Here is a 27,210-nt window from a genome sequence, read left to right as displayed (position 1 = left end):
ACGTAGCTGGTTTTGTCAGTAGGTTTAGTTTAGGTAGCGAAGGATTCCATCAGTGAGCTTTGCATCTGAAAGACAAAAGAAGCCAAAGTCACTCCATGTCATGACATTCAATGTCAAACCCTGTCTCAGTGGTTTGGTTTCTGAAAGAGAAGTCTCAAGCCTGCACACAGCTCCACCTGCTCTGTGACTATATTATCCGACGGACTTGAGAAGGTAGCTTCCCCACTTCCAAACTGACTGCAGTTTGGATCTATGCTAAGGTGAAAATTCCTACTTGAGACCCATTCATTTAATATTTTTAAAGACAGACCTTCCACAACAGGAAGTTCGTTAACATCTATGGACCTGAGGAAATACTCAAATTCTGCAGACTTAACAAATTGCTTTTCACAGCCCTCATATCCCACTTGTGTTGCAAGCAGTGGATCAAAGTGGGGTTCTAGCACTGTGTTTATCGGTTAACATCTCTTACGCCTACACAGATAGTGCACTAATCTTAATGCCCCTGACCTGTGTAGTGGGGTGCAAGACATTGAATTTCTTCCTATACTTTTGACTGGTTTAGAAAGAACCAGATTTGGCCACCTGCTGGCAAAAGCATTCACTAAAGCCAAACCAGTCCCAGTCATTGCAAATGCGGAAGGCTGAAGGAAACTCGCAGCTTAAAAATAGGAAAACGGATGCAGCGTTTGATGCGTGTATGGAATGTTATTTCTTTTACCACAGGTGATGACTTGCTGTGTGTCACCTATTTTGTAGTAATTTCTGCACATCTGACTTTGGATGCAGCAAACATAAGCCCTCAGATTAAGGACCAGTAAGTCTTGGTTTGTACACAAATCCTGACAGGGGCTATTTGTGGAATATGTGGAATTAAAAATACATAATTGTTGTAACCTAATCAAGAACAGTGCGCAGATCTGGCTCTGCCCTGGGTTCAGCAGGCTGGGCTTAAACCACGACAGGTTCTTAACTTTGTGCTCCAGGTCTAGCGTTCTAACGCTATTCAGCAACATCCTTCCTATGTTGGCTTGACCAACCTAATGACCAGCCTGATGACCAACACCTAGTCAAATTATCCTACATAAATCACTTAGAAACAATGGGGAAAAGGCAGGCATGAGAAACACAGAGAAAAGTGTTAGGAAAAAAAATGGCAGATTATGCTGGAATCCCTGCTTACTTGTAATCCTTCTCTCGATATTTATCTTTGGACTTCTTTTTCTTCTTGACCTTCTCATCTTTTTTCATTCTTTGGTCATCTGTCTTGCAGCATTTCTTTCCCATTTCACTTTCCCTTCCTTCTCTGTCACTGTATTTCCTCTTGCCAAGTCTAAGTTTTTCATTTTCCCAGAAAGCGTTGTCAAAATGTGCACAAGCTGAGGCAGGTGGAGGTGCGTGCCTTTCCCGAGAGTGTTTTTCAGACTGCCGCTGAGGTACTGAACCATGACGGAAGTTCCCTCTGTGGCTACTGAAGTGATGGGCTCCTTCCTCCCTGGAGTGACTGGTGCGAGCCCATCTGCTCTGGCAGTGATGATCCCTACGTGATTTGTAGAACTGACTCAATTTGTCAAAGTCCTTATCAAAATGAGAGGACTTCCTCTCTCTACCATCTCCTGTTCCATGAACAGAGTAATAACCCTTGTAACACCTGCGTTTTTCCCATCTCCGTGCTTCATCTTGATAGTATCTTTCCCTGCTCCAAGTTCTCTCTCCTTTGGAATGGGAATACCTATTCCTGTCTTGTTCTGTTCTTTCTCTGCTTCGCGATCTATAACGAGAGTATTTTCCTGAGCTTCTGCTGTTGTTTGGACTGCTTCTTTCATTATGGGAAGGTCTGTACTTCCTTTCATTGTAATAGTCCTGCTTATGATGATATTGCTTATTTGTTTCCATGCTGCGAGAGCACCTCCTTTTGTAGGAACGATCATCCGCTTTGCTCCTGCTTTGCTTCTGCTCTTTAATCTCAGAGTATTGTCTCTTCTTTCGGTAGTGTTCTTTGTCAGGTTTTTTGGAGTCGTGTATCTTCTCCTCGTATTTTTGCCTATTATCCTCTTCGCATTTTTTATTATTCAGCCCTTCATTTTGTCTGGAGAACTGACTCTCCAGAACTTTATCCAGCTTTGCAATAGAAGAGTCATTAACAGGTGGTACCTCTACATAGTTATTAGAAATGTCCTCCGTATCTTGGCATTTATCTGTAATACCTAGAGATGCAAGTTTTTTAGGACTACATTCAATGTCAGACTTCACAGAGGAAGTTTGCCCTAATTTCTCTTCACTCTCAGGAGACCCTTTGATATACGAAGGGTCTCCTTTTGCAATGAGTGCAGGTTCTTTTGGTCTTCTTGGTTTGTCTTTGTCTCTGCTGTCTTCGGACTCACACTGCCCAACGTATTCCCATTCAGTATCCAAGGATTTTTTCCTAACCTTGTGCTGACCGTTGATACTGGGTTGTACGTTATCAGCTTTTGTTATAATACTTTCAGCAACTTCTTTGGTAGCAATGGTTTCACAGTCTGATACAGTAAAAGGACTCTCAATCTCACAGCCAAGGTTGGAAAGAGGCGTCCTGGATTGTTCATAGACAGACACTGTTTCCGTCACTACGGTTTCCATAAGACGATCGCCCTCAGACTTCTGAGGTGCAGGGACACTGCACAAAATAAAACCACATTTTTCACTTGGAAAAGTTCACCTAAAAGATAAATGTTAGGAGCAAAAATCCCCTTAAGTAAAAGATTTGCTGGCTACTGGTAAACTCTGTCTGTTTCTAAACTCCCTTACACGGTTTGGAAACTGTAGCTTTCTAAAGAGACTCTGTAAGGCAGTCCCCTTTAGAAACCGATTCTTATTCATTCAGCAGCGCCCAGAGAAGGTGTTTTTCTTCTCTTGAGCCTGCAAGGAGTACATTAAAAACCCACACCCAGCACATTTGTCTCCCTCTGCTCACTGCTCTACATCACATCAGTAGCCAGCACCACTAGGTTCGCTCTCCCCTAACTAGAAAAAAGTCAACTCATTAATGTCAGTCCCTCCCCCCAAAATGGGAGGGCAGGAGGTGGGGAATTTACATTGGAAAAAGAAATCCAATCGTTAAAAAAAGGAAAATAATTCCGTGAAGAAACAGAACTATTCTGAGAGGCATCTGCTCGTATTTAATATCAGAATAATACATTTACCTTGTTTGCGCTGACAGCCTGTTCAGGTGGCTGTAGGCCAGGGATTCTAAGATTATTTCTTGAGGAATCGGTGACTCAGATTCAGGTACCTACAATTAAAATGCAGACGTTAACAGACAAAAATATACTACCTTTAGCTGAAAACTGTTTGCAAAATTTCCTCATTAGTTATTAAGCAAGATCACTTTGCCTTACGTGCACTATTGCCATTTCACACATCACCCCTTCCCCACCCTCCCAAATATATTTATGAAACTTATCAAGTACTATCTCAGCTGAACTTTTCTGAAGCTGACATGTTCTCACATGCCAGTTCAGCTCTGCAAATTCTAAGGGGACAACAGCACAAAGTGTTAACGATGAAATTTGTGCTGTGTGTTTTCACAGTATTTCACATGAATTAGGAACATTTTAACGCTCCTGAATACTAAGGACACCATAGGTGAGAAGTTCTAGATGGAACAAACATAACTCACTGGTTCAAGCAATCCATTTGTTTCAGGGAAGAAAATCTCAGAAGGTTTAGCAGGTTGGACTTCACAAGTAAAATCATCAAGTTTCAGTCCATTTTGTTTAGATCCAATATCTAAACTAACAGCACCATTTAGTGAATCATTTTTTGGCAGCTCATGATGGGAACTCTCTTTTTCAGCCCTCTCACAGAAAGAATGGGAATTCTGCAATGTGCCGACCGTCTCCCAAATCACAATTCCGTTGGAAGATACGCTGAAATTCATTTTAAACACGCCATTCGACACCTCAGATTTTCCTGAAGACTCTGCACTGGAAGGAACCGTAGCATCGGAGCCGAGTGTAGGACTTCCATTCACTGCTGGCTCTACAAACATTTCATCAGGAACTTCCTGTCTGGAAATGTCAGCAGCAACTGCCACTGTAGAGGCATCTGAGGTAGACTCTGCTCTGAAAGAGTTTGTAATTGTGGAGGAAGGAACGGCCTTGCTGAGATCCTCATTCTCCAAAGCACTGGTAAGATGGCCAGCCTGTGACACGGTCTGCCGCTCAGGCAATTTGTTATTAATACTTCTAGTGATCTTCTGGGCTTTCGATGGATCCGTAGCTGAAGGCCTGGTAATTGCCCAGTTTTGAATGCAAGCTGTTGGAGCTGAAGATAGCCTTTTTATGGAGATACCAACACGATTTGTATCCTCTTCTAGGGGTCCATTTCCATTTAAATGACTTGAATTCTGTATTTAAAAAGAAAAGATTGCAAGATGAATATGTGCAATCACACAGCACTTATGAAAACATTAAATTCTCCTACTAAATATTTCTACAAATTGCCTCACTACCTAAGAAGAAAAAACACCCCACTTCCAATATCGACCTAAGTCCAACAAGTGTGTTTAATTCCTGCTGCTTTTGATTTACTGCATATTGGTATCAAATGAGCCTCATTTTTGAAACCCACACAAACAACTTAACATTGACTAAAGCTCTTCCCAAATGTATTTATTTTCCCCTTTAAACATTCCCCGAAAACACTGCAATAATTGCTCTGGTACGCAGGACCAAGAAAAATCGTTTTCACTGACTCAGCTAAATGAACACTGGCGGAGTGATATTGAATTATTACTACTACTATTGTTCTTATCATCATCATCATCATCAAGAACTAATAGGCTCCTTCAAGCGTCTCAAAAGCGTAGCTCCCAGTGCTTTAGAAAGCACTTTGAGTTGGAAGTATAATGAAGTAGCATGGCTGCACAATTTAGGATTAGCCACTGTTGGAATAATTCTGGCTGTTGCTGACGGTTGTGAAGAAAGCTGCAGTGTGGGAGGGAAAATAAAACTCAGACGCTACAAAACAACAACACACCCCCCACCCCCAGTCAAAAGAAAACAACATTATCAATTTGGTGCCATTATCTGCTCCCTGCAAATTACCTTAATCATATGAGGAGGAAGCTGCGGTCCCATAAATCCGTCCTGCTTACTATTAGGCCCCCACTGACCAAGGAATGAGCAGGGGTCAGACGGTGCTGGTAAGTAAAAACCACGTTCTCCAAGTGTCAAATCATAGCGCCTTGGGAAAAAAGCAGTGATCTCAGTTTAGAGTTTTTCTTTCAGCCTGGTCTTGGATTAAACCCCCTTCTAAAATTTGAAAAGAACAGATGATGTGACACACAAGACATGTACAAAAGGCTCAACCAAGACTACAAACTAAAAAACAGACAATGGTCTCCCTACAATGACTATCCTTGCCAGAGCGACAGCTCACCCTTACATCATCTATGGCGTAATTTCTCCTCTTCTACATTAGCCAGCTACAAAGACCAGATAGACAGCAATGTACACAAGCGCACCAGTTTAACGCCAAGCAATGAAAGGCAGTAAATGCTGTGGGCAAGTTCAGGTTAGACAGAACCAAATTCCAGAAATTGTAATCTTTTCCTAGCACAGAAATAACAACACCTGAAAAAAAGACAAGTATCAGTAACAGGAAAGTAAATATATTCTGAACAGGTTCAGGAGTTGGTATTACCTGACATAAAAAAGTAAATAAGCTTGCTGATTGAGAACTGTTTGGATATCAGAAGGCTCCACTACGGCATCATTCATTCGATACCAAAATCCATTGCCCGCCTGCAAATAAAAGACAGTGACATCTTTAGACAAAATGCATGTTGCTCAAATGCCATCACAGGTAGAACTCTTCAGCACAAACCATCCAAACCAAATCAAACAGAACACACCATCCAACTTTTCCCCATCAAAACGGTGGTTACCAGTAACATTGATTTTCTTTGTTTATTTTACCCTGGGAGAAATCAAGCTGGTACCCACCTTTATGAAGCAGATATAGTGTCCTGCACTGCAGCCAAACCCCAAATGAACAAGAACTGCATATAAAGAATAGATGAGTGGCTCTCCCATCGATTGGGACATATAGGCTCGAAGATCCAAATATTCAGGGTATTTTACATCCTAAACACAAAACAGGAAGATTCAAAAATTACCCGGAATCACTTGGTGGAACAGCCTGAGAAAAACCCTTCTGAAAACACAGGCTAGGATCACACAAATATATTCTTGATTCATTGAAAAATACCTCTTCTCAGAAACAACATTTAGTCATTTAAGCTGCAGAGAACTCTTTTCTGCAGAATTAGCTCTAAGAGTGAGGTATACCCCTATGGTTACCGTAAGCCACAGTTGTTAGATGGACTTTTCTTAGACTATTGTTATTAGTCTCTAGTTACAGCCTGCAAGCATTAACAACTTTTAAATCATAGAATCACAGAATCATAGAATAGTTAGGCTTGGAAAGGACCTTAAGATCATCTAGATCCAGCCCCCCTGCCATGGGCAGGGACACCTCCCACTAAACCATGCCACCCAAGGCTCTGTCCAACCCGACTTTGAACACCGCCAGGGATGGAGCAGTCACAGCTTCCCCGGGCAACCCATTCCAGTGCCTCACCACCCTAACAGTAAAGAATTTCTTCCTTATACCCAATCTAAACTTCCCCTGTTTAAAATGATATTTTCTTGGGGAAATCTCCCATTCCAAGAAGATAAAGCTGCTTTACGGCTGCAAATATACCTTGTTGATCTTGCCACCAGTAAAATCTGCAAATCTTTTCAGCGATATGACGAGAACTTTGGAGGAGCGATGTATTGTGTACCTCTTGGAGGCAGAAACCATGTTTTCGCACCTTAAAAACCAGCACAGACAAACGGTTAACGGCAAATTCTTCCCCCTCCCAAAACTCAAACAAGTGTTCATCTCTCGCACAGGCTTATGAACCCATACGCTGCACTTCAAGCTTGTTAACAGACAGAAGGTAACAGGATGTAAGCGGACAGCTCTACAAAACAAAGGATTTAGAACATTATCTTTCGATAGCCAAGCAAACATCTGAGCATCTATCCTAATGACAAAAAGGAAAGGCTTCCCAACAATTCAGCATGAGAACCCTGCAAGACATTTTTTAGTGAGCCATTAGAGGCTGCTCATGTTAACGACCACCGTTCACACGCACTGAGACCCAATCCCACTTTGTTCCACAGGGAACACTAGGACCTTCAGCAAGCTGATTGTTGCCTCCCACCCCAAATCCTTGTCCTTAGCTCCATGCTTCAGCTCACCACTACTTAGCAGACATCCCCTGTAACTTCTGGCCAGACAAATATTTCTGTGTGCAATCTCACTCTTACGAAGGCTAATAAACACCAGTAGAGGCAGCAGTAAGGAATAAAAGTCTAATATGAGCTAATGGCCAGAATTCTTCTATTTCCAGATATTCATGTGATACATGAAACGCGTTCTCTTGTGTTCAGATGGAATTAGTAAGAATCTTACTTGCTACACTTATAGCTGTTTTCTCCGCCCAGTTGTTCAGGTTTCACAAATTGTTCTAGAGCCTCGGTGACAGACGTAACGGCCTGGATGAATAAGAAAGTAGAGCACTAAGTCACTGGAAATGCAAAACTTCAAACGCTTCCTGGTAGTTTGCGAGAGACCCTTGCTAGTTCATCCTCAAGCGACCTACTGCCAACCGGCAACCACTGTGAAGGAGGCAGAAACCTCAGAGTACGCTGAGCATTTACCTCCTGTGGAAACGATTCTACTCTGAAACAAAACAATAGAGTTTGCAGTGCCACAGACAGCACCTGTGCTATGCTATGGCATCAAGAATGAGAACAGTGAAACCCATCAGCCTAAGGACAGATGTATGCTGAAGCAGGATAATGGAGAAGTGTGAGAGTATAGGTGTTTGTGTAGACATAATTACTGCTTTTACAGCTTAAACCCACTGCAAACATGGAGAGCATCTAGATGCCTTCCACACAAGACCAAAGGATTGCCGCTCCCATCCAGCATCAAGCTCTTTCCTTTTAGCAGTGTATCTTTTTCAGTAAAATGCCTTTCTTTGGAAGGCTCTACAGGTCCCCATACAGCTCAACCCATATTCACAAAACACCTTACCTCTATATCCAAAGTAATATCGAGGAATGGTTCGTACGTATCAGAAACGGCTTGGCAGTTCAAGCATTTCACTGGAATCAAAATACAAATGCTTAACACTGACTGGACAAATTTAAAGTCTTCACACGTATTACTTTAGTCAAAGTCCTTTACTACAGACAAACAGACACAGACCAGTTCAAAGGAGAGGAAGATTTTTAACAAGTACCTTGGGATCTTAGGTATCCTCCAAATATTTGATAAATAAGTGTGGTGGCTTGAGAAGATATGTCCAACCTGGAAAGAAATGATAAATCAGACCTCAGATGATGCGAGGCTCAGATTTAACTCTTCAAACAGTTTTTACCAAGGACACGGATTTTAATGCAGTATAGTAAAGAAAGGAGTAAAAGGGGCTAGAGAACAATCAAAAGTTAAATAATTTGTTTATGCTTACTTGGTGCTTCCATTCAAGCAAGTTTTCTGCAAAGCATCAACAGTGAAGGACAAGAATTCATGTGCATCCTCTTGACTGCCGTAACGGAAATGCTTTCCTATTCCTAATAAATAAGAAGGTGGTCATATTTATCTCGTAGAAATTGAAAGAAAACTTGTATTTCTAGTATCTTCCTTCCAAGTATCAAAATCATTCCTATGCATCAAATAGTTCTTTGAAAAGTTACCAAATATATCAAAATAAAACCATCTGAAATTACTTACTTTTAAGGCCATGGATAACAGATGTAGGTTTGATAGCATTATTAGAGCAACACAGGACTTGGTTAATGTGAGCTTCCAATGTACACATCATACAGAAGCCTTTTTCATGACCTGAAGAGTGAAAGAAGCAACAGTCTAGCCAAATATGCATTGCTACAAAAAAACCAAAACCCAGCCTTATGAATTAATAGTCTTTAAGCTAAAGGTACAATGTGCATTCTTCATGTGCATCCTCTTCTCCTAAGGCGTCAATATCCCGACAGTTTTGTGGCATTTTAAGACACAATCCTGTACAGAATTTAAATGATGACTGAGTTTGCATTAAAATGCATTTTCTGATGAGCAATCTAAGTCACTATTGCAATGACTTTTTTTTTTTTTGCAGGCTGACACGAATGTGAACTCCACAGGCTGCCGAATATATGACAAAACACTACTGACATTGATGACACAGCACTAAGAGAGAATGCCTGTTATTTTCAGCATACTGCTGTGAGGTGAGCTACGTGACACAGAGCTAAGAAACCTCCGGGAGAAAGGAAAGATTAAATTATTTCTGCCCTCCCTTTTGCAACAGGGTTCTTAACTGGAAACATTTTTATCTATGTTAAAAAAACACACTTACATTTCTAGGAATAAACACTAAGATGCCAAACCAAAAAGCATGCATGTACCTTTGTCAAAATAGACCTAGATGGAGATGAAAAGAGGCTCCTATGCCTAAATCAATTCAAGCATAGAAGTGCAAAGAACACAAATTCCAACGTTCAAAAAATACGAACTTTTAACTAGAATAAAACCAGTCTACATTTTAATACTGCCCCACACAGATTTCCATTTCAGGACAGCAGAAATTGGCTCGTAGTGCTTTCTAGGGTGTGGGCCTTTTTAATGGGTCAAGAGTGAACGTGTCATTTATTGCAATATTAACACACTACGGTATCTAGGCTGCAGACACAAAGAAGCTATGATGCCAACATCCTAAATTTTACCTCCTTTCTACCAGCAGGAAACCCAAATCCCAAATGTTCATCAAATGCCTTCCTTTGCAACGTACTTCTTTATTCACACAAAGCAAGAAATGGTCCTTACTTGCAACTTTACCATTGTGCATTAAATGAACAAATGCACTTTATATGCCATTCCGAGCTCCCTGCTAAATAACCATGGAATCACAGAATCATTTAGGCTGGAAAACACCGCGAAGATCGCGTTCAAAGCCGGCTTCTACAGGTAAAATGGGAAAGCCGCGAGTTTTCTCCACAGAATCCCTGTTCTTCTTCCACCTTTGCAGCTGCCCGACATACTTATAATAATGCTAGAAAGTACTCACATGACTTGCTGTGTTCAAGAGACAGCATGTAATTGGCCAGAGGAGGTGTGTATGTCAAACACTGCAGAGTAGCATTAAGGTAACACGTATTGCCCAGATTCTGCAGTCCAACTCCAACATTCAGTGGCTGTTGCCAATCCATGCAGATTTTCTCAGGTGGAAAAAGAATTTCACGTGGTGGGGCAATTCCATCGTTAACAACTGCAAGAAAATTAGATTTCCAAAACTATTTACGGTTTCTGTTTGAAAAAGGCTGTTTAAAAGGTAGCATTCTGCAGGAGCACCCAGAAGAACCAGGTCTACTCCACAACCCAAAAACACATGATGGAACAGCTGAAACACTGCCACTTGAATTTGCAGGTCAACACACTGCTTTGAACCATCATTTTCTAGCACCAGTCCCTTCAGTTGCCTTAGGGGACTCACAAAATTGCAGCCTAGCGCTGAAGGCTTTATTCATCACAACCCTGTTTTATATCAGTGCAACAAATGAGAACTGCGTTTTCTAACTTTTGGGGTTTTTGTTCTGAAGAAAAGGGGGGAAGGACAGAAGGCACACTTACTTAGCTCTCCCTGGCCAAAAGGCTTGGGTTTTTCCGTGCTTCTACAATAAATAGAACCTCCTGGTCCCTTCTTTGGCTCTTCTGCAGGTTGTACCCAGCCAAAGTTTGCGGTGCATGCTGTCACTTTCTTGGCACGCCATTTGTTGGCCCACCTGAATGACAGCTTTTTAAATATTGAAGGTATTCTCCTCTTTATAGTCATCGTTCATATCTGTATCAAAGATAAAAGTTCTGGTTGACTTCAAAATATCACAAAGCATTCCAGAAGGAGATCCTGTCACTCAGTCGCAAAGAAATAACTTGAAGGACTAAATAGCTGGTAACAAATATTAAAAAAACCCCAAACGACAACAACCAAACTAAAAACCCCACTCACAACACTGTGTTTAAGTGGGGAGCAGCGATTACGCATTTGTCTCATGACAAAACAAACATTTGCAGCAGTGACTGTAAAACAACAACATACACAAAAATGCCTAAGTAGAAATAAGGAGCAACAGGAAACTACTACAGGTAGACATGAAGACATGAAGGCACTTCTATGTCTCTAAATTGCAAACTATACTTCCACAAAGCAACACTACAGGAAGACAAAAAAGCCCAAACCAAACCAACAACAGAAAAGTAAAACCAAACCCCCGAAAAAAAAACCAAAAACCAAACACACACACACACACAAATTCGAAATAAGGAACATCCCGAACGGACACACACACACACCCACACCCCCACCCCCACACCCCCAGAGGCCACACTTGTTTGCTTTCATAAAAAATAATCCATCTGCCAACCCAGGAAACCCGCAGTCAATTATCACTTTAACCTTACCTGGAAGCGAAGGGCTCCGAGTTTGTCAGCTCCGGGGTCGTGACCGTGGTCTCCGTCCGCCCAGGGGTTTCTCTGCTCTCCCAAGGCGCGTCTGCCCAGTGTTTCACCGGGGTCTGAGGGTCTGCTTCTCCCGGGTCGCAAGATAAGCTCCCAAAGTCGGTTAACGTCATAGTACCAGTTCCAAATGGAACTGCCCGGCCTTCCGTCACCAGCGCTGAGCCTGAGGCACCTACCCGCTCACCCTCCGCTCTGCCTTTCCGAGGCGTTTTGGTCCCTAAAAGCATTTTGGCACCGCTGCTCTCACGGACCGGCGCGGCACGCAGCACGTCCGCTGTCGGGAGCGGCAAGAGCCCAAACACAGCCAAACCAACCCGACCCTGACGCGGCAGGCGAGGGCAGAGCACGGCTCCGAGGGATCCCTCGCTTCCCCTCGCCTCGCCCTTCTCCCTCCACCTCACGCTCCGACCCAGCCCCACCGGGCACCTCCGGCCCGCGGCAACCGGTGCTGCGGGGGCAGGCGCAGCGCCGCCCCGCCTCAGCGCTCTCCCGCCCCGCCCCGCCCCGCCCCGGTCCTGCCGGGCCAGGCGGTGGTGGCCGTGGCGGCGGTGGCGGCGTCGGCGTCGGCGGGGCTGGGTCCGTCCGCCCCATACTGGGGACGTCGCCCAGCCCCGCCCCGACGGGGAGTCCCACCCCTCCGCTGCCCGGCAGGCAGGAGGACAGCGGCCGGGTGCCCGACCGGCGCCACAGCGGCCGCCAGAGCTGAGAAGAGCCCAGCCGAGCCGAGCCGAGCCGAGCCGGGCCGAGCCGGCTGCTCCCGCCGCTCTCTTTCCCTTCTTTTTGCCGTGCCGGCTCCGCTCAGCAGCTGAGCTGTGTGGCCACTTCCATCAGCCGCGGTGCCAGTGCAGTGCAGGCAGAGAAATGTACAGGAAACTTCGGCTCAGCCGGACTGGCTTAAAATTGACGCTATTCTGACAAAATAAGCGCTACGTTACTGAAACATTTTGAACCGCTTTAAACTGGTACAAAACTGAACCTCTGCCAACTGAGCAGCAACTAGAATGCTTTCTAGGTGAAAACAATGCATATTTTTCAGATTTAGTACATCCCTATGTAGATATGCTGGCTGGAAAAGCTAGGTCTCTTGTAGACCAAATCCTACAAGCTAAGACTTGTGGCTTACCAGTTCCATTTCTAGACTTTCTTAGAAAATGTTTCTAGCTACAGTTTGAATATAAAATGTAAACGCCGCACAGATAGGGACTGATCTAACTCATAACTTGGCGTACACAAGTGATTTGCATGACATACTCTGTATCAATCATTGTTTACAATGTGACGTTCTATGTAAATCCACTGCAATGGTAACGTTTTCATTTATCAGGAGGACCTGTTGCTTCAGCCTGGAGACTGTCTCTAAAATAAAGTGTGAAACCCTACTGTTGCATAGCTCCTCATTTACCAAGAATACATGGGAGGTGCGTGCTGATTTACTGGTTTCAGAGGTTAAGATCTGATTTTGCAACTGCTCTTGTAAGTCAAAGGCCTCTTTGCCTACCTTTAGGCACACTGATTTAAATTGACAGGTTTACTTTTTCAGAGAGAAAATTCCTCACCTGCAAAATAGATTGTTCTTGTAAAGCTGAACACTCATAGCTGTGTTGCTGTGAATGTTACTCCATTAAGAGCTGGTTTCCCACCCTGAATTAAAGAGGGATTTTGTCCGTTCCCTTCCATGAGCTTCAGTCAAATATAAGGCAAGAACAACTCAGATCTCTTGTCCTCAAGTCGATTAATCAGACCAGACAGATAAGTCAGAGGAACTGTATTTCACTGAGGTTCCCAATCACTGCGCTCCTGATGCAGGACCAGTGAATATGAAGTGCATCACAGTTTGATAGCATTTAATAATAAAAATTAAAATCACCCTATGAATTTGTCTGGAGCTAGCCACTTTAGAGAGACAAAGACAACTGAGACTTCAGGCAAGTGACAGTATATTAAGAGAACGGAATTAAAACGTATGGATTTTGTCTTGATGGTAAATGTTTCAATCAGAAATTCTAAGTTTTGATGGTCCACATCGATAAAGTCCAGTTTGAAGATAAAGAGTTGTTGTTTTTGAAGGCAAAGATTCATCTTTTTTGATGGCAAATCCAGGTTCGATGATAAACAGTCAGGTTTGGTGCAAACAGTCAGGTTTGGTGGTAAAAAGTCACATTTGATGGTAGAGAGTCAGTTCTGATGGTAAAGGCAGGTTCAATGGAAAACAGGTTTGGTGCTAAAGCGTCAGGTTTGATGGCAAAGCCAGGCTTGATGGTAAACAGTCAGTTTTGATGGTAGAGTCATTCTTGATGGTAAACAGCCAGGTTTCAGGGTAAACCATCAGCCTTGATTGTACAGTTTTGATGGTAAACAGTCAGGTTTGACGATGAGACGTAGCTGGTTTTGTCAGTAGGTTTAGTTTAGGTAGCGAAGGATTCCATCAGTGAGCTTTGCATCTGAAAGACAAAAGAAGCCAAAGTCACTCCATGTCATGACATTCAATGTCAAACCCTGTCTCAGTGGTTTGGTTTCTGAAAGAGAAGTCTCAAGCCTGCACACAGCTCCACCTGCTCTGTGACTATATTATCCGACGGACTTGAGAAGGTAGCTTCCCCACTTCCAAACTGACTGCAGTTTGGATCTATGCTAAGGTGAAAATTCCTACTTGAGACCCATTCATTTAATATTTTTAAAGACAGACCTTCCACAACAGGAAGTTCGTTAACATCTATGGACCTGAGGAAATACTCAAATTCTGCAGACTTAACAAATTGCTTTTCACAGCCCTCATATCCCACTTGTGTTGCAAGCAGTGGATCAAAGTGGGGTTCTAGCACTGTGTTTATCGGTTAACATCTCTTACGCCTACACAGATAGTGCACTAATCTTAATGCCCCTGACCTGTGTAGTGGGGTGCAAGACATTGAATTTCTTCCTATACTTTTGACTGGTTTAGAAAGAACCAGATTTGGCCACCTGCTGGCAAAACCATTCACTAAAGCCAAACCAGTCCCAGTCACTGCAAATGCGGAAGGCTGAGGGAAACACGCAGCTTAAAAATAGGAAAACGGATGCAGCGTTTCATGCGTGTATGGAATGTTACTTCTTTTACCACAGGTGATGACTTGCTGTGTGTCACCTATTTTGTAGTAATTTCTGCACATCTGACTTTGGATGCAGCAAACATAAGCCCTCAGATTAAGGACCAGTAAGTCTTGGTTTGTACACAAATCCTGACAGGGGCTATTTGTGGAATATGTGGAATTAAAAATACATAATTGTTGTAACCTAATCAAGAACAGTGCGCAGATCTGGCTCTGCCCTGGGTTCAGCAGGCTGGGCTTAAACCACGACAGGTTCTTAACTTTGTGCTCCAGGTCTAGCGTTCTAACGCTATTCAGCAACATCCTTCCTATGTTGGCTTGACCAACCTAATGACCAGCCTGATGACCAACACCTAGTCAGATTATCCTACATAAATCACTTAGAAACAATGGGGAAAAGGCAGGCATGAGAAACACAGAGAAAAGTGTTAGGAAAAAAAATGGCAGATTATGCTGGAATCCCTGCTTACTTGTAATCCTTCTCTCGATATTTATCTTTGGACTTCTTTTTCTTCTTGACCTTCTCATCTTTTTTCATTCTTTGGTCATCTGTCTTGCGGCATTTCTTTCCCATTTCACTTTCCCTTCCTTCTCTGTCACTGTATTTCCTCTTGCCAAGTCTAAGTTTTTCATTTTCCCAGAAAGCGTTGTCAAAATGTGCACGAGCTGAGGCAGGTGGAGGTGCGTGCCTTTCCCGAGAGTGTTTTTCAGACTGCCGCTGAGGTACTGAACCATGACGGAAGTTCCCTCTGTGGCTACTGAAGTGATGGGCTCCTTCCTCCCTGGAGTGACTGGTGTGAGCCCATCTGCTCTGGCAGTGATGATCCCTACGTGATTTGTAGAACTGACTCAATTTGTCAAAGTCCTTATCAAAATGAGAGGACTTCCTCTCTCTACCATCTCCTGTTCCATGAACAGAGTAATAACCCTTGTAACACCTGCGTTTTTCCCATCTCCGTGCTTCATCTTGATAGTATCTTTCCCTGCTCCAAGTTCTCTCTCCTTTGGAATGGGAATACCTATTTCTGTCTTGTTCTGTTCTTTCTCTGCTTCGCGATCTATAACGAGAGTATTTTCCTGACCTTCTGCTGTTATTTGGACTGCTTCTTTCATTATGGGAAGGTCTGTACTTCCTTTCATTGTAATAGTCCTGCTTATGATGATATTGCTTATTTGTTTCCATGCTGCGAGAGCGCCTCCTTTTGTAGGAACGATCATCCGCTTTGCTCCTGCTTTGCTTCTGCTCTTTAATCTCAGAGTATTGTCTCTTCTTTCGGTAGTGTTCTTTGTCAGGTTTTTTGGAGTCGTGTATCTTCTCCTCGTATTTTTGCCTATTATCCTCTTCGCATTTTTTATTATTCAGCCCTTCATTTTGCCTGGAGAACTGACTCTCCAGAACTTTATCCAGCTTTGCAATAGAAGAGTCATTAACAGGTGGTACCTCTACATAGTTATTAGAAATGTCCTCTGTATCTTGGCATTTATCTGTAATACCTAGAGATGCAGGTTTTTTAGGACTACATTCAATGTCAGACTTCACAAAGGAAGTTTGCCCTAATTTCTCTTCACTCTCAGGAGACCCTTTGATATACGAAGGATCTCCTTTTGCAATGAGTGCAGGTTCTTTTGGTCTTCTTGGTTTGTCTTTGTCTCTGCTGTCTTCGGACTCACACTGCCCAACGTATTCCCATTCAGTACCCAAGGATTTTTTCCTGACCTTGTGCTGACTGTTGATACTGGGTTGTACGTTATCAGCTTTTGTTATAATACTTTCAGCAACTTCTTTGGTAGCAATGGTTTCACAGTCTGATACAGTAAAAGGACTCTCAATCTCACAGCCAAGGTTGGAAAGAGGCGTCCCGGATTGTTCATAGACAGACACTGTTTCCGTCACTATGGTTTCCATAAGACGATCGCCCTCAGACTTCTGAGGTGCAGGGACACTGCACAAAATAAAACCACATTTTTCACTTGGAAAAGTTCACCTAAAAGATAAATGTTGGGAGCACAAATCCCCTTAAGTAAAAGATTTGCTGGCTACTGGTAAACTCTGTCTGTTTCTAAACTCCCTTACACGGTTTGGAAACTGTAGCTTTCTAAAGAGACTCTGTAAGGCAGTCCCCTTTAGAAACCGATTCTTATACATTCAGCAGCGCCCAGAGAAGGTGTTTTTCTTCTCTTGAGCCTGCAAGGAGTACATTAAAAACCCACACCCAGCACATTTGTCTCCCTCTGCTCACTGCTCTACATCACATCAGTAGCCAGCACCACTAGGTTCGCTCTCCCCTAACTAGAAAAAAGTCAACTCATTAATGTCAGTCCCTCCCCCCAAAATGGGAGGGCAGGAGGTGGGGAATTTACATTGGAAAAAGAAATCCAATCGTTAAAAAAAGGAAAATAATTCCGTGAAGAAACAGAACTATTCTGAGAGGCATCTGCTCGTATTTAATATCGGAATAATACATCTTCAGTGCTGATGTCTGCAACCCTACATGTACAGTGTGGAATTTGCTGTACTGGTTCAAAGCTTTCTACTAAATAGAATTAGCAAAGGGGTAAAACAATGATAAACTTGGATGAAATCTTGTTTTCATCAGAGTATACCCGGTTTACCTTGTTTGCGCTGACAGCCTGTTCAGGTGGCTGTAGGCCAGGGATTCTAAGATTATTTCTTGAGGAATTGGTGACTCAGCTTCAGGTACCTACAATTAAAATGCAGACGTTAACAGACAAAAATATACTACCTTTAGCTGAAAACTGTTTGCAAAATTTCCTCATTAGTTATTAAGCAAGATCACTTTGCCTTACGTGCACTATTGCCATTTCAAACATCACCCCTTCCCCACCCCCAAATATGTTTATGAAACTTATCAAGTACTATCTCAGCTGAACTTTTCTGAAGCTGACATGTTCTCACATGCCAGTTCAGCTCTGCAAATTCTAAGGGGACAACAGCACAAAGTGTTAACGATGAAATTTGTGCTGTGTGTTTTCACAGTATTTCACATGAATTAGGAACATTTTAACGCTCCTGAATACTAAGGACACCATAGGTGAGAAGTTCTAGATGGAACAAACATAACTCACTGGTTCAAGCAATCCATTTGTTTTAGCAAAGAAAATCTCAGAAGTTTTAGCAGGTTGGACTTCGCAAGTAAAATCATCAAGTTTCAGTCCATTTTGTTTAGATCCAGTATCTAAACTAACAGCACCATTTAGTGAATCATTTTTTGGCAGGTCATGATGGGAACTCTCTTTTTCAGCCCTCTCACAGGGAGAATGGGAATTCTGCAATGTGCCGACCGCCTCCCAAATCACAATTCCGTTGGAAGATACGCTGAAATTCATTTTAAACACGCCATTCGACGCCTCAGATTTTCCTGAAGACTCTGCACTGGAAGGAACCGTAGCATCGGAGCCGAGTGTAGGACTTCCATTCACTGCTGGCTCTACAAACATTTCATCAGGAACTTCCTGTCTGGAAATGTCAGCAGCAACTGCCACTGTAGAGGCATCTGAGGTAGACTCTGCTCTGAAAGAGTTTGTAATTGTGGAGGAAGGAACGGCCTTGCTGAGATCCTCATTCTCCAAAGCACTGGTAAGATGGCCAGCCTGTGACACGGTCTGCCGCTCAGGCAATTTGTTATTAATACTTCTAGTGATCTTCTGGGCTTTTGATGGATCCGTAGCTGAAGGCCTGGTAATTGCCCAGTTTTGAATGCAAGCTGTTGGTAGAGCTGAAGATAGACTTTTTATGGAGATACCAACACGATTTGTATCCTCTTCTAGGGGTCCATTTCCATTTAAATGACTTGAATTCTGTATTTAAAAAGAAAAGATTGCAAGATGAATATGTGCAATCACACAGCACTTATGAAAACATTAAATTCTCCTTCTAAATATTTCTACAAATTGCCTCACCACCTAAGAAGAAAAAACACCCCACTTCCAATATCAACCTAAGTCCAACAAGTGTGTTTAATTCCTGCTGCTTTTGGTTTACTGCATATTGGTATCAAATGAGCCTCATTTTTGAAACCCACACAAACAACTAAACATTGACTAAAGCTCTTCCCAAATGTATTTACTTTCCCCTTTAAACATTCCTCGAAAACACTGCAATAATTGCTCTGGTACGCAGGACCAAGAAAAATCGTTTTCACTGACTCAGCTAAATGAACACTGGCGGAGTGATATTGAATTATTACTACTACTATTGTTCTTATCATCATCATCATCATCAGGAATTAATAGGCTCCTTCAAGCATCTGAAAAGCGTAGCTCCCAGTGCTTTAGAAAGCACTTTGAGTTGGAAGTATAATGAAGTAGCATGGCTGCACAATTTAGGATTAGCCACTGTTGGAATAATTCTGGCTGTTGCTGACGGTTGTGAAGAAAGCTGCAGTGTGGGAGGGAAAATAAAACTCAGACGCTACAAAACAACAACACACCCCCCACCCCCAGTCAAAAGAAAACAACATTATCAATTTGGTGCCATTATCTGCTCCCTGCAAATTACCTTAATCATATGAGGAGGAAGCTGCGGTCCCATAAATCCGTCCTGCTTACTATTAGGCCCCCACTGACCAAGGAATGAGCAGGGGTCAGACGGTGCTGGTAAGTAAAAACCACGTTCTCCAAGTGTCAAATCATAGCGCCTTGGGAAAAAAGCAGTGATCTCAGTTTAGAGTTTTTCTTTCAGCCTGGTCTTGGATTAAACCCCCTTCTAAAATTTGAAAAGAACAGATGATGTGACACACAAGACATGTACAAAAGGCTCAACCAAGACTACAAACTAAAAAACAGACAATGGTCTCCCTACAATGACTATCCTTGCCAGAGCGACAGCTCACCCTTACATCATCTATGGCGTAATTTCTCCTCTTCTACATTAGCCAGCTACAAAGACCAGATAGACAGCAATGTACACAAGCGCACCAGTTTAACGCCAAGCAATGAAAGGCAGTAAATGCTGTGGGCAAGTTCAGGTTAGACAGAACCAAATTCCAGAAATTGTAATCTTTTCCTAGCACAGAAATAACAACACCTGAAAAAAAGACAAGTATCAGTAACAGGAAAGTAAATATATTCTGAACAGGTTCAGGAGTTGGTATTACCTGACATAAAAAAGTAAATAAGCTTGCTGATTGAGAACTGTTTGGATATCAGAAGGCTCCACTACGGCATCATTCATTCGATACCAAAATCCATTGCCGGCCTGCAAATAAAAGACAGTGACATCTTTAGACAAAATGCATGTTGCTCAAATGCCGTCACAGGTAGAACACTACAGCACAAACCATCCAAACCAAATCAAATAGAACACACCATCCAACTTTTCCCCATCAAAACGGTGGTTACCAGTAACATTGATTTTCTTTGTTTATTTCACCCTGGGAGAAATCAAGCTGGTACCCACCTTTATGAAGCAGATATAGTGTCCTGCACTGCAGCCAAACCCCAAATGAACAAGAACTGCATATAAAGAATAGATGAGTGGCTCTCCCATCGACTGGGACATATAGGCTCGAAGATCCAAATATTCAGGGTATTTTACATCCTAAACACAAAACAGGAAGATTCAAAAATTACCCGGAATCACTTGGTGGAACAGCCTGAGAAAAACCCTTCTGAAAACACAGGCTAGGATCACACAAATATATTCTTGATTCTTATAAAAATACCTCTTCTCAGAAACAACATTTAGTCATTTAAGCTGCAGAGAACTCTTTTCTGCAGAATTAGCTCTAAGAGTGAGGTATACCCCTATGGTTACCGTAAGCCACAGTTGTTAGATGGACTTTTCTTAGACTATTGTTATTAGTCTCTAGTTACAGCCTGCAAGCATTAACAACTTTTAAATCATAGAATCACAGAATCATAGAATAGTTAGGCTTGGAAAGGACCTTAAGATCATCTAGATCCAGCCCCCCTGCCATGGGCAGGGACACCTCCCACTAAACCATGCCACCCAAGGCTCTGTCCAACCTGACTTTGAACACCGCCAGGGATGGAGCAGTCACAGCTTCCCCGGGCAACCCATTCCAGTGCCTCACCACCCTAACAGTAAAGAATTTCTTCCTTATACCCGATCTAAACTTCCCCTGTTTAAAATGATATTTTCTCGGGGAAATCTCCCATTCCAAGAAGATAAAGCTGCTTTACGGCTGCAAATATACCTTGTTGATCTTGCCACCAGTAAAATCTGCAAATCTTTTCAGCGATATGACGAGAACTTTGGAGGAGCGATGTATTGTGTACCTCTTGGAGGCAGAAACCATGTTTTCGCACCTTAAAAACCAGCACAGACAAACGGTTAACGGCAAATTCTTCCCCCTCCCAAAACTCAAACAAGTGTTCATCTCTCGCACAGGCTTATGAACCCATACGCTGCACTTCAGGCTTGTTAACAGACAGAAGGTAACAGGATGTAAGCGGACAGCTCTACAAAACAAAGGATTTAGAACATTATCTTTCGATAGCCAAGCAAACATCTGAGCATCTATCCTAATGACAAAAAGGAAAGGCTTCCCAACAATTCAGCATGAGAACCCTGCAAGACATTTTTTAGTGAGCCATTAGAGGCTGCTCATGTTAACGACCACCGTTCACACGCACTGAGACCCAATCCCACTTTGTTCCACAGGGAACACTAGGACCTTCAGCAAGCTGATTGTTGCCTCCCACCCCAAATCCTTGTCCTTAGCTCCATGCTTCAGCTCACCACTACTTAGCAGACATCCCCTGTAACTTCTGGCCAGACAAATATTTCTGTGTGCAACCTCACTCTTACGAAGGCTAATAAACACCAGTAGAGGCAGCAGTAAGGAATAAAAGTCTAATATGAGCTAATGGCCAGAATTCTTCTATTTCCAGATATTCATGTGATACATGAAACGCGTTCTCTTGTGTTCACATGGAATTAGTAAGAATCTTACTTGCTACACTTATAGCTGTTTTCTCCGCCCAGTTGTTCAGGTTTCACAAATTGTTCTAGAGCCTCGGTGACAGACGTAACGGCCTGGATGAATAAGAAAGTAGAGCACTAAGTCACTGGAAAAGCAAAACTTCAAACGCTTCCTGGTAGTTTGCGAGAGAACCTTGCTAGTTCATCCTCAAGCGACCTACTGCCAACCGGCAACCACTGTGAAGGAGGCAGAAACCTCAGAGTACGCTGAGCATTTACCTCCTGTGGAAACGATTCTACTCTGAAACAAAACAATAAAGTTTGCAGTGCCACAGACAGCTCCTGTGCTATGCTATGGCATCAAGAATGAGAACAGTGAAACCCATCAGCCTAACGACAGACGTATGCTGAAGCAGAATAATGGAGAAGTGTGAGAGTATAGGTGTTTGTGTAGACATAATTACTGTTTTTACAGCTTAAACCCACTGCAAACATGGAGAGCATCTAGATGCCTTCCACACAAGACCAAAGGATTGCCGCTCCCATCCAGCATCAAGCTCTTTCCTTTTAGCAGTGTATCTTTTTCAGTAAAATGCCTTTCTTTGGAAGGCTCTACAGGTCCCCATACAGCTCAACCCATATTCACAAAACACCTTACCTCTATATCCAAAGTAATATCGAGGAATGGTTCGTACGTATCAGAAACGGCTTGGCAGTTCAAGCATTTCACTGGAATCAAAATACAAATGCTTAACACTGACTGGACAAATTTAAAGTCTTCACACGTATTACTTTAGTCAAAGTCCTTTACTACAGACAAACAGACACAGACCACTTCAAAGGAGAGGAAGATTTTTAACAAGTACCTTGGGATCTTAGGTATCCTCCAAATATTTGATAAATAAGTGTGGTGGCTTGAGAAGATATGTCCAACCTGGAAAGAAATGATAAATCAGACCTCAGATGATGCGAGGCTCAGATTTAACTCTTCAAACAGTTTTTACCAAGGACACGGATTTTAATGCAGTATAGTAAAGAAAGGAGTAAAAGGGGCTAGAGAACAATCAAAAGTTAAATAATTTGTTTATGCTTACTTGGTGCTTCCATTCAAGCAAGTTTTCTGCAAAGCATCAACAGTGAAGGACAAGAATTCATGTGCATCCTCTTGACTGCCGTAACGGAAATGCTTTCCTATTCCTAATAAATAAGAAGGTAGTCATATTTATCTCGTAGAAATTGAAAGAAAACTTGTATTTCTAATATCTTCCTTCCAAGCATCAAAATCATTTCTATGCATCAAATAGTTCTTTGAAAAGTTACCAAATATATCAAAATAAAACCATCTGAAATTACTTACTTTTAAGGCCATGGATAACAGATGTAGGTTTGATAGCATTATTAGAGCAACACAGGACTTGGTTAATGTGAGCTTCCAATGTACACATCATACAGAAGCCTTTTTCATGACCTGAAGAGTGAAAGAAGCAACAGTCTAGCCAAATATGCATTGCTACAAAAAAACCAAAACCCAGCCTTATGAATTAATACTCTTTAAGCTAAAGGTACAATGTGCATTCTTCATGTGCATCCTCTTCTCCTAAGGCGTCAATATCCCGACAGTTTTGTGGCATTTTAAGACGCAATCCTGTACAGAATTTAAATGATGACTGAGTTTGCATTAAAATGCATTTTCTGATGAGCAATCTAAGTCACTATTGCAATGACTTTTTTTTTTTTTGCAGGCTGACACGAATGTGAACTCCACAGGCTGCCGAATATATGACAAAACACTACTGACATTGATGACACAGCACTAAGAGAGAATGCCTGTTATTTTCAGCATACTGCTGTGAGGTGAGCTACGTGACACAGAGATAAGAAACCTCCGGGAGAAAGGAAAGATTAAATTATTTCTGCCCTCCCTTTTGCAACAGGGTTCTTAACTGGAAACATTTTTATCTATGTTAAAAAAACACACTTACATTTCTAGGAATAAACACTAAGATGCCAAACCAAAAAGCATGCATGTACCTTTGTCAAAATAGACCTAGATGGAGATGAAAAGAGGCTCCTATGCCTAAATCAATTCAAGCATAGAAGTGCAAAGAACACAAATTCCAACGTTCAAAAAATACGAACTTTTAACTAGAATAAAACCAGTCTACATTTTAATACTGCCCCACACAGATTTCCATTTCAGGACAGCAGAAATTGGCTCGTAGTGCTTTCTAGGGTGTGGGCCTTTTTAATGGGTCAAGAGTGAACGTGTCATTTATTGCAATATTAACACACTACGGTATCTAGGCTGCAGACACAAAGAAGCTATGATGCCAACATCCTAAATTTTACCTCCTTTCTACCAGCAGGAAACCCAAATCCCAAATGTTCATCAAATGCCTTCCTTTGCAACATACTTCTTTATTCACACAAAGCAAGAAATGGTCCTTACTTGCAAGTTTACCATTGTGCATTAAATGAACAAATGAACTTTATATGCCATTCTGAGCTCCCTGCTAAATAACCATGGAATCACAGAATCACTTAGGCTGGAAAAGACCGCGAAGATTGCGTTCAAAGCCGGCTTCTACAGGTAAAACTGGAAAGCCACGAGTTTTCTCCACAGAATCCCTGTTCTTCTTCCACCTTTGCAGCTGCCCAACATATTTATAATAATACTAGAAAGTACTCACATGACTTGCTGTGTTCAAGAGACAGCATGTAATTGGCCAGAGGAGGTGTGTACGTCAAACACTGCAGAGTAGCATTAAGGTAACACGTATTGCCCAGATTCTGCAGTCCAACTCCAACATTCAGTGGCTGTTGCCAATCCATGCAGATTTTCTCAGGTGGAAAAAGAATTTCACGTGGTGGGGCAATTCCATCGTTAACAACTGCAAGAAAATTAGATTTCCAAAACTATTTACGGTTTCTGTTTGAAAAAGGCTGTTTAAAAGGTAGCATTCTGCAGGAGCACCCAGAAGAACCAGGTCTACTCCACAACCCAAAAACACATGATGGAACAGCTGAAACACTGCCACTTGAATTTGCAGGTCAACACACTGCTTTGAACCATCATTTTCCAGCACCAGTCCCTTCAGTTGCCTTAGGGGACTCACAAAATTGCAGCCTAGCGCTGAAGGCTTTATTCATCACAACCCTGTTTTATATCAGTGCAACAAATGAGAACTGCGTTTTCTAACTTTTGGGGTTTTTGTTCTGAAGAAAAGGGGGGAAGGACAGAAGGCACACTTACTTAGCTCTCCCTGGCCAAAAGGCTTGGGTTTTTCCGTGCTTCTACAATAAATAGAACCTCCTGGTCCCTTCTTTGGCTCTTCTGCAGGTTGTACCCAGCCAAAGTTTGCGGTGCATGCTGTCACTTTCTTGGCACGCCATTTGTTGGCCCACCTGAATGACAGCTTTTTAAATATTGAAGGTATTCTCCTCTTTATAGTCATCGTTCATATCTGTATCAAAGATAAAAGTTCTGGTTGACTTCAAAATATCACAAAGCATTCCAGAAGGAGATCCTGTCACTCAGTCGCAAAGAAATAACTTGAAGGACTAAATAGCTGGTAACAAATATTAAAAAAACCCCAAACGACAACAACCAAACTAAAAATCCCACTCACAACACTGTGTTTAAGTGGGGAGCAGCGATTACGCATTTGTCTCATGACAAAACAAACATTTGCAGCAGTGACTGTAAAACAACAACATACACAAAAATGCCTAAGTAGAAATAAGGAGCAACAGGAAACTACTACAGGTGGACATGAAGACATGAAGGCACTTCTATGTCTCTAAATTGCAAACTATACTTCCACAAAGCAACACTACAGGAAGACAAAAAAGCCCAAACCAAACCAACTACAGAAAAGTAAAACCAAACCCCCGAAAAAAAACCAAAAACCAAACACACACACACAAATTCGAAATAAGGAACATCCCGAACGGACACACACACACACACACACCCACACACCCACACCCACACCCCCAGAGGCCACACTTGTTTGCTTTCATAAAAAATAATCCATCTGCCAACCCAGGAAACCCGCAGTCAATTATCACTTTAACCTTACCTGGAAGCGAAGGGCTCCGAGTTTGTCAGCTCCGGGGTCGTGACCGTGGTCTCCGTCCGCCCAGGGGTTTCTCTGCTCTCCCAAGGCGCGTCTGCCCAGTGTTTCACCGGGATCTGAGGGTCTGCTTCTCCCGGGTCGCAAGATAAGCTCTCAAAGTCGGTTAACGTCATAGTACCAGTTCCAAATGGAACTGCCCGGCCTTCCGTCACCAGCGCTGAGCCTGAGGCACCTACCCGCTCACCCTCCGCTCTGCCTTTCCGAGGCGTTTTGGTCCCTAAAAGCATTTTGGCACCGCTGCTCTCACGGACCGGCGCGGCACGCAGCACGTCCGCTGTCGGGAGCGGCAAGAGCCCAAACACAGCCAAACCAACCCGACCCTGACGCGGCAGGCGAGGGCAGAGCACGGCTCCGAGGGATCCCTCGCTTCCCCTCGCCTCGCCCTTCTCCCTCCACCTCAGGCTAAGTCCCAGCCCCGCCCCGCCCCTCCCCGCCCCGGGTGTCCCTTTCCGCGCTCGCAGCTCGAGGACCGTCCGGAAGCAGGACCGCAGCAGCGAGCAGCCTAGGGCGGCTCCGTGCTCATGGCAACTAACGGACGGGACGCGAGGGCGGCGAGAAGTGGAACCCTTCGAAGCGCTCGATTCCCCGGGGGGGGGCGGCAGGCCCCGCGAGGAGCCGCCGCCTCCTCGCCAAGCAAGGAACAACGCCGCTCACGCCTCGGGATCTGGGGTTTTTACCACGATGCTTTTCTACTCCGAGTGCGCCTTCTGTTCTTAAGGGAAAGCCCCTAATTCCATGATGGAGGCACAGGGTGGCTTTTTTGGACTGCTGCTGGTAGCAGGCAGGGTTTCACAAACTTGTTCAACCTGAGCCGTGCCTACTGTGCCAGTGACCGCTTGGGAGACCCAGTGCTTTATCAAAGCAATTTTGCTTGTTGGAGTTGCAGAGCAGCTCGGGATACAGCACAGGGAAACGTGCCGTCCTGGCAAAGCCACAGACTGACCAAGGTGATGTGTTTCAAATCCCCTTTTGACTGTCAAGGAGAGGCCGTTTGCTTGTTCCAGCCTTGCTGATGTGCCTTGTTTTGCATGAGGTGTCATGCTGCCAGTGTTCTGCTTTATTGCATGTTTGCGATAAAGGCTGAGAGGAAAAGAACAAAGTAAACTTTTCTACACCTTAGATTTTCCCCAGAGTGTGTGCAATTGTGGTCTGCTTGGATGACTGTTCAGATACAAGTACTTTCAAGGGACTGAAACTCAACCAAAGGAGGTACAATCCTCGAACAAGTGTCCGTGGGGAGATACCTTTGCTTAATGGAACACATTTAAACTCTTTCTAGAAAGGATTTTGAGTCGTACGCCCTGCGTTTGCAGAGCAGCGTGATCTCAGAGCTGCTCACATCACCTGTTTCGAGTCTTCTGGTCCGCAACTTCAGGTTTTGTTCTTCAGCAATGCATGCATCAGTTTGAGCTCTGTACAAGTACAGTTGTAATGCAAATAAGCCAGATCAGTGGTACCAATG

The 27,210-nt window shown here is 43.1% G+C and overlaps 2 protein-coding genes across 2 annotated transcripts; both read right to left on the bottom strand.

The window, feature by feature from the left end:
* Positions 1-1,179: 1,179 nt before the first annotated feature.
* Positions 1,180-10,930, bottom strand: LOC308222340 (ubiquitin carboxyl-terminal hydrolase 42-like; the record flags this gene model as incomplete). The annotated part of the gene is made up of 14 exons (XM_080620237.1): positions 1,180-2,656; positions 3,183-3,271; positions 3,659-4,387; positions 5,088-5,226; positions 5,686-5,786; positions 5,988-6,128; positions 6,748-6,859; positions 7,507-7,589; positions 8,134-8,204; positions 8,342-8,409; positions 8,570-8,672; positions 8,833-8,943; positions 10,166-10,366; positions 10,729-10,930. The coding sequence occupies 14 exons, from the start codon at positions 10,928-10,930 to the stop codon at positions 1,180-1,182; spliced, it is 3,627 nt and encodes a 1,208-aa protein (XP_080476363.1).
* Positions 10,931-15,168: 4,238 nt separating this feature from the next.
* On the bottom strand, positions 15,169-25,064 carry LOC308222339 (ubiquitin carboxyl-terminal hydrolase 42-like; the record flags this gene model as incomplete). Its single annotated transcript, XM_080620236.1, has 14 exons — positions 15,169-16,645; positions 17,316-17,404; positions 17,790-18,521; positions 19,222-19,360; positions 19,820-19,920; positions 20,122-20,262; positions 20,882-20,993; positions 21,641-21,723; positions 22,268-22,338; positions 22,476-22,543; positions 22,704-22,806; positions 22,967-23,077; positions 24,300-24,500; positions 24,863-25,064. 14 exons carry the CDS (start codon positions 25,062-25,064, stop codon positions 15,169-15,171), a joined length of 3,630 nt encoding a protein of 1,209 aa, XP_080476362.1.
* Positions 25,065-27,210: the final 2,146 nt, after the last annotated feature.

Source organism: Psittacula echo (genome assembly GCF_963264785.1).
Source record: "Psittacula echo genome assembly, chromosome: 5".
In the NCBI taxonomy this organism is placed as follows: Eukaryota; Metazoa; Chordata; class Aves; order Psittaciformes; family Psittacidae; genus Psittacula; species Psittacula echo.
The sequence above is the reverse complement of the archived record's forward strand: the minus strand, read 5'-3'. Positions and strand labels throughout refer to the sequence as shown.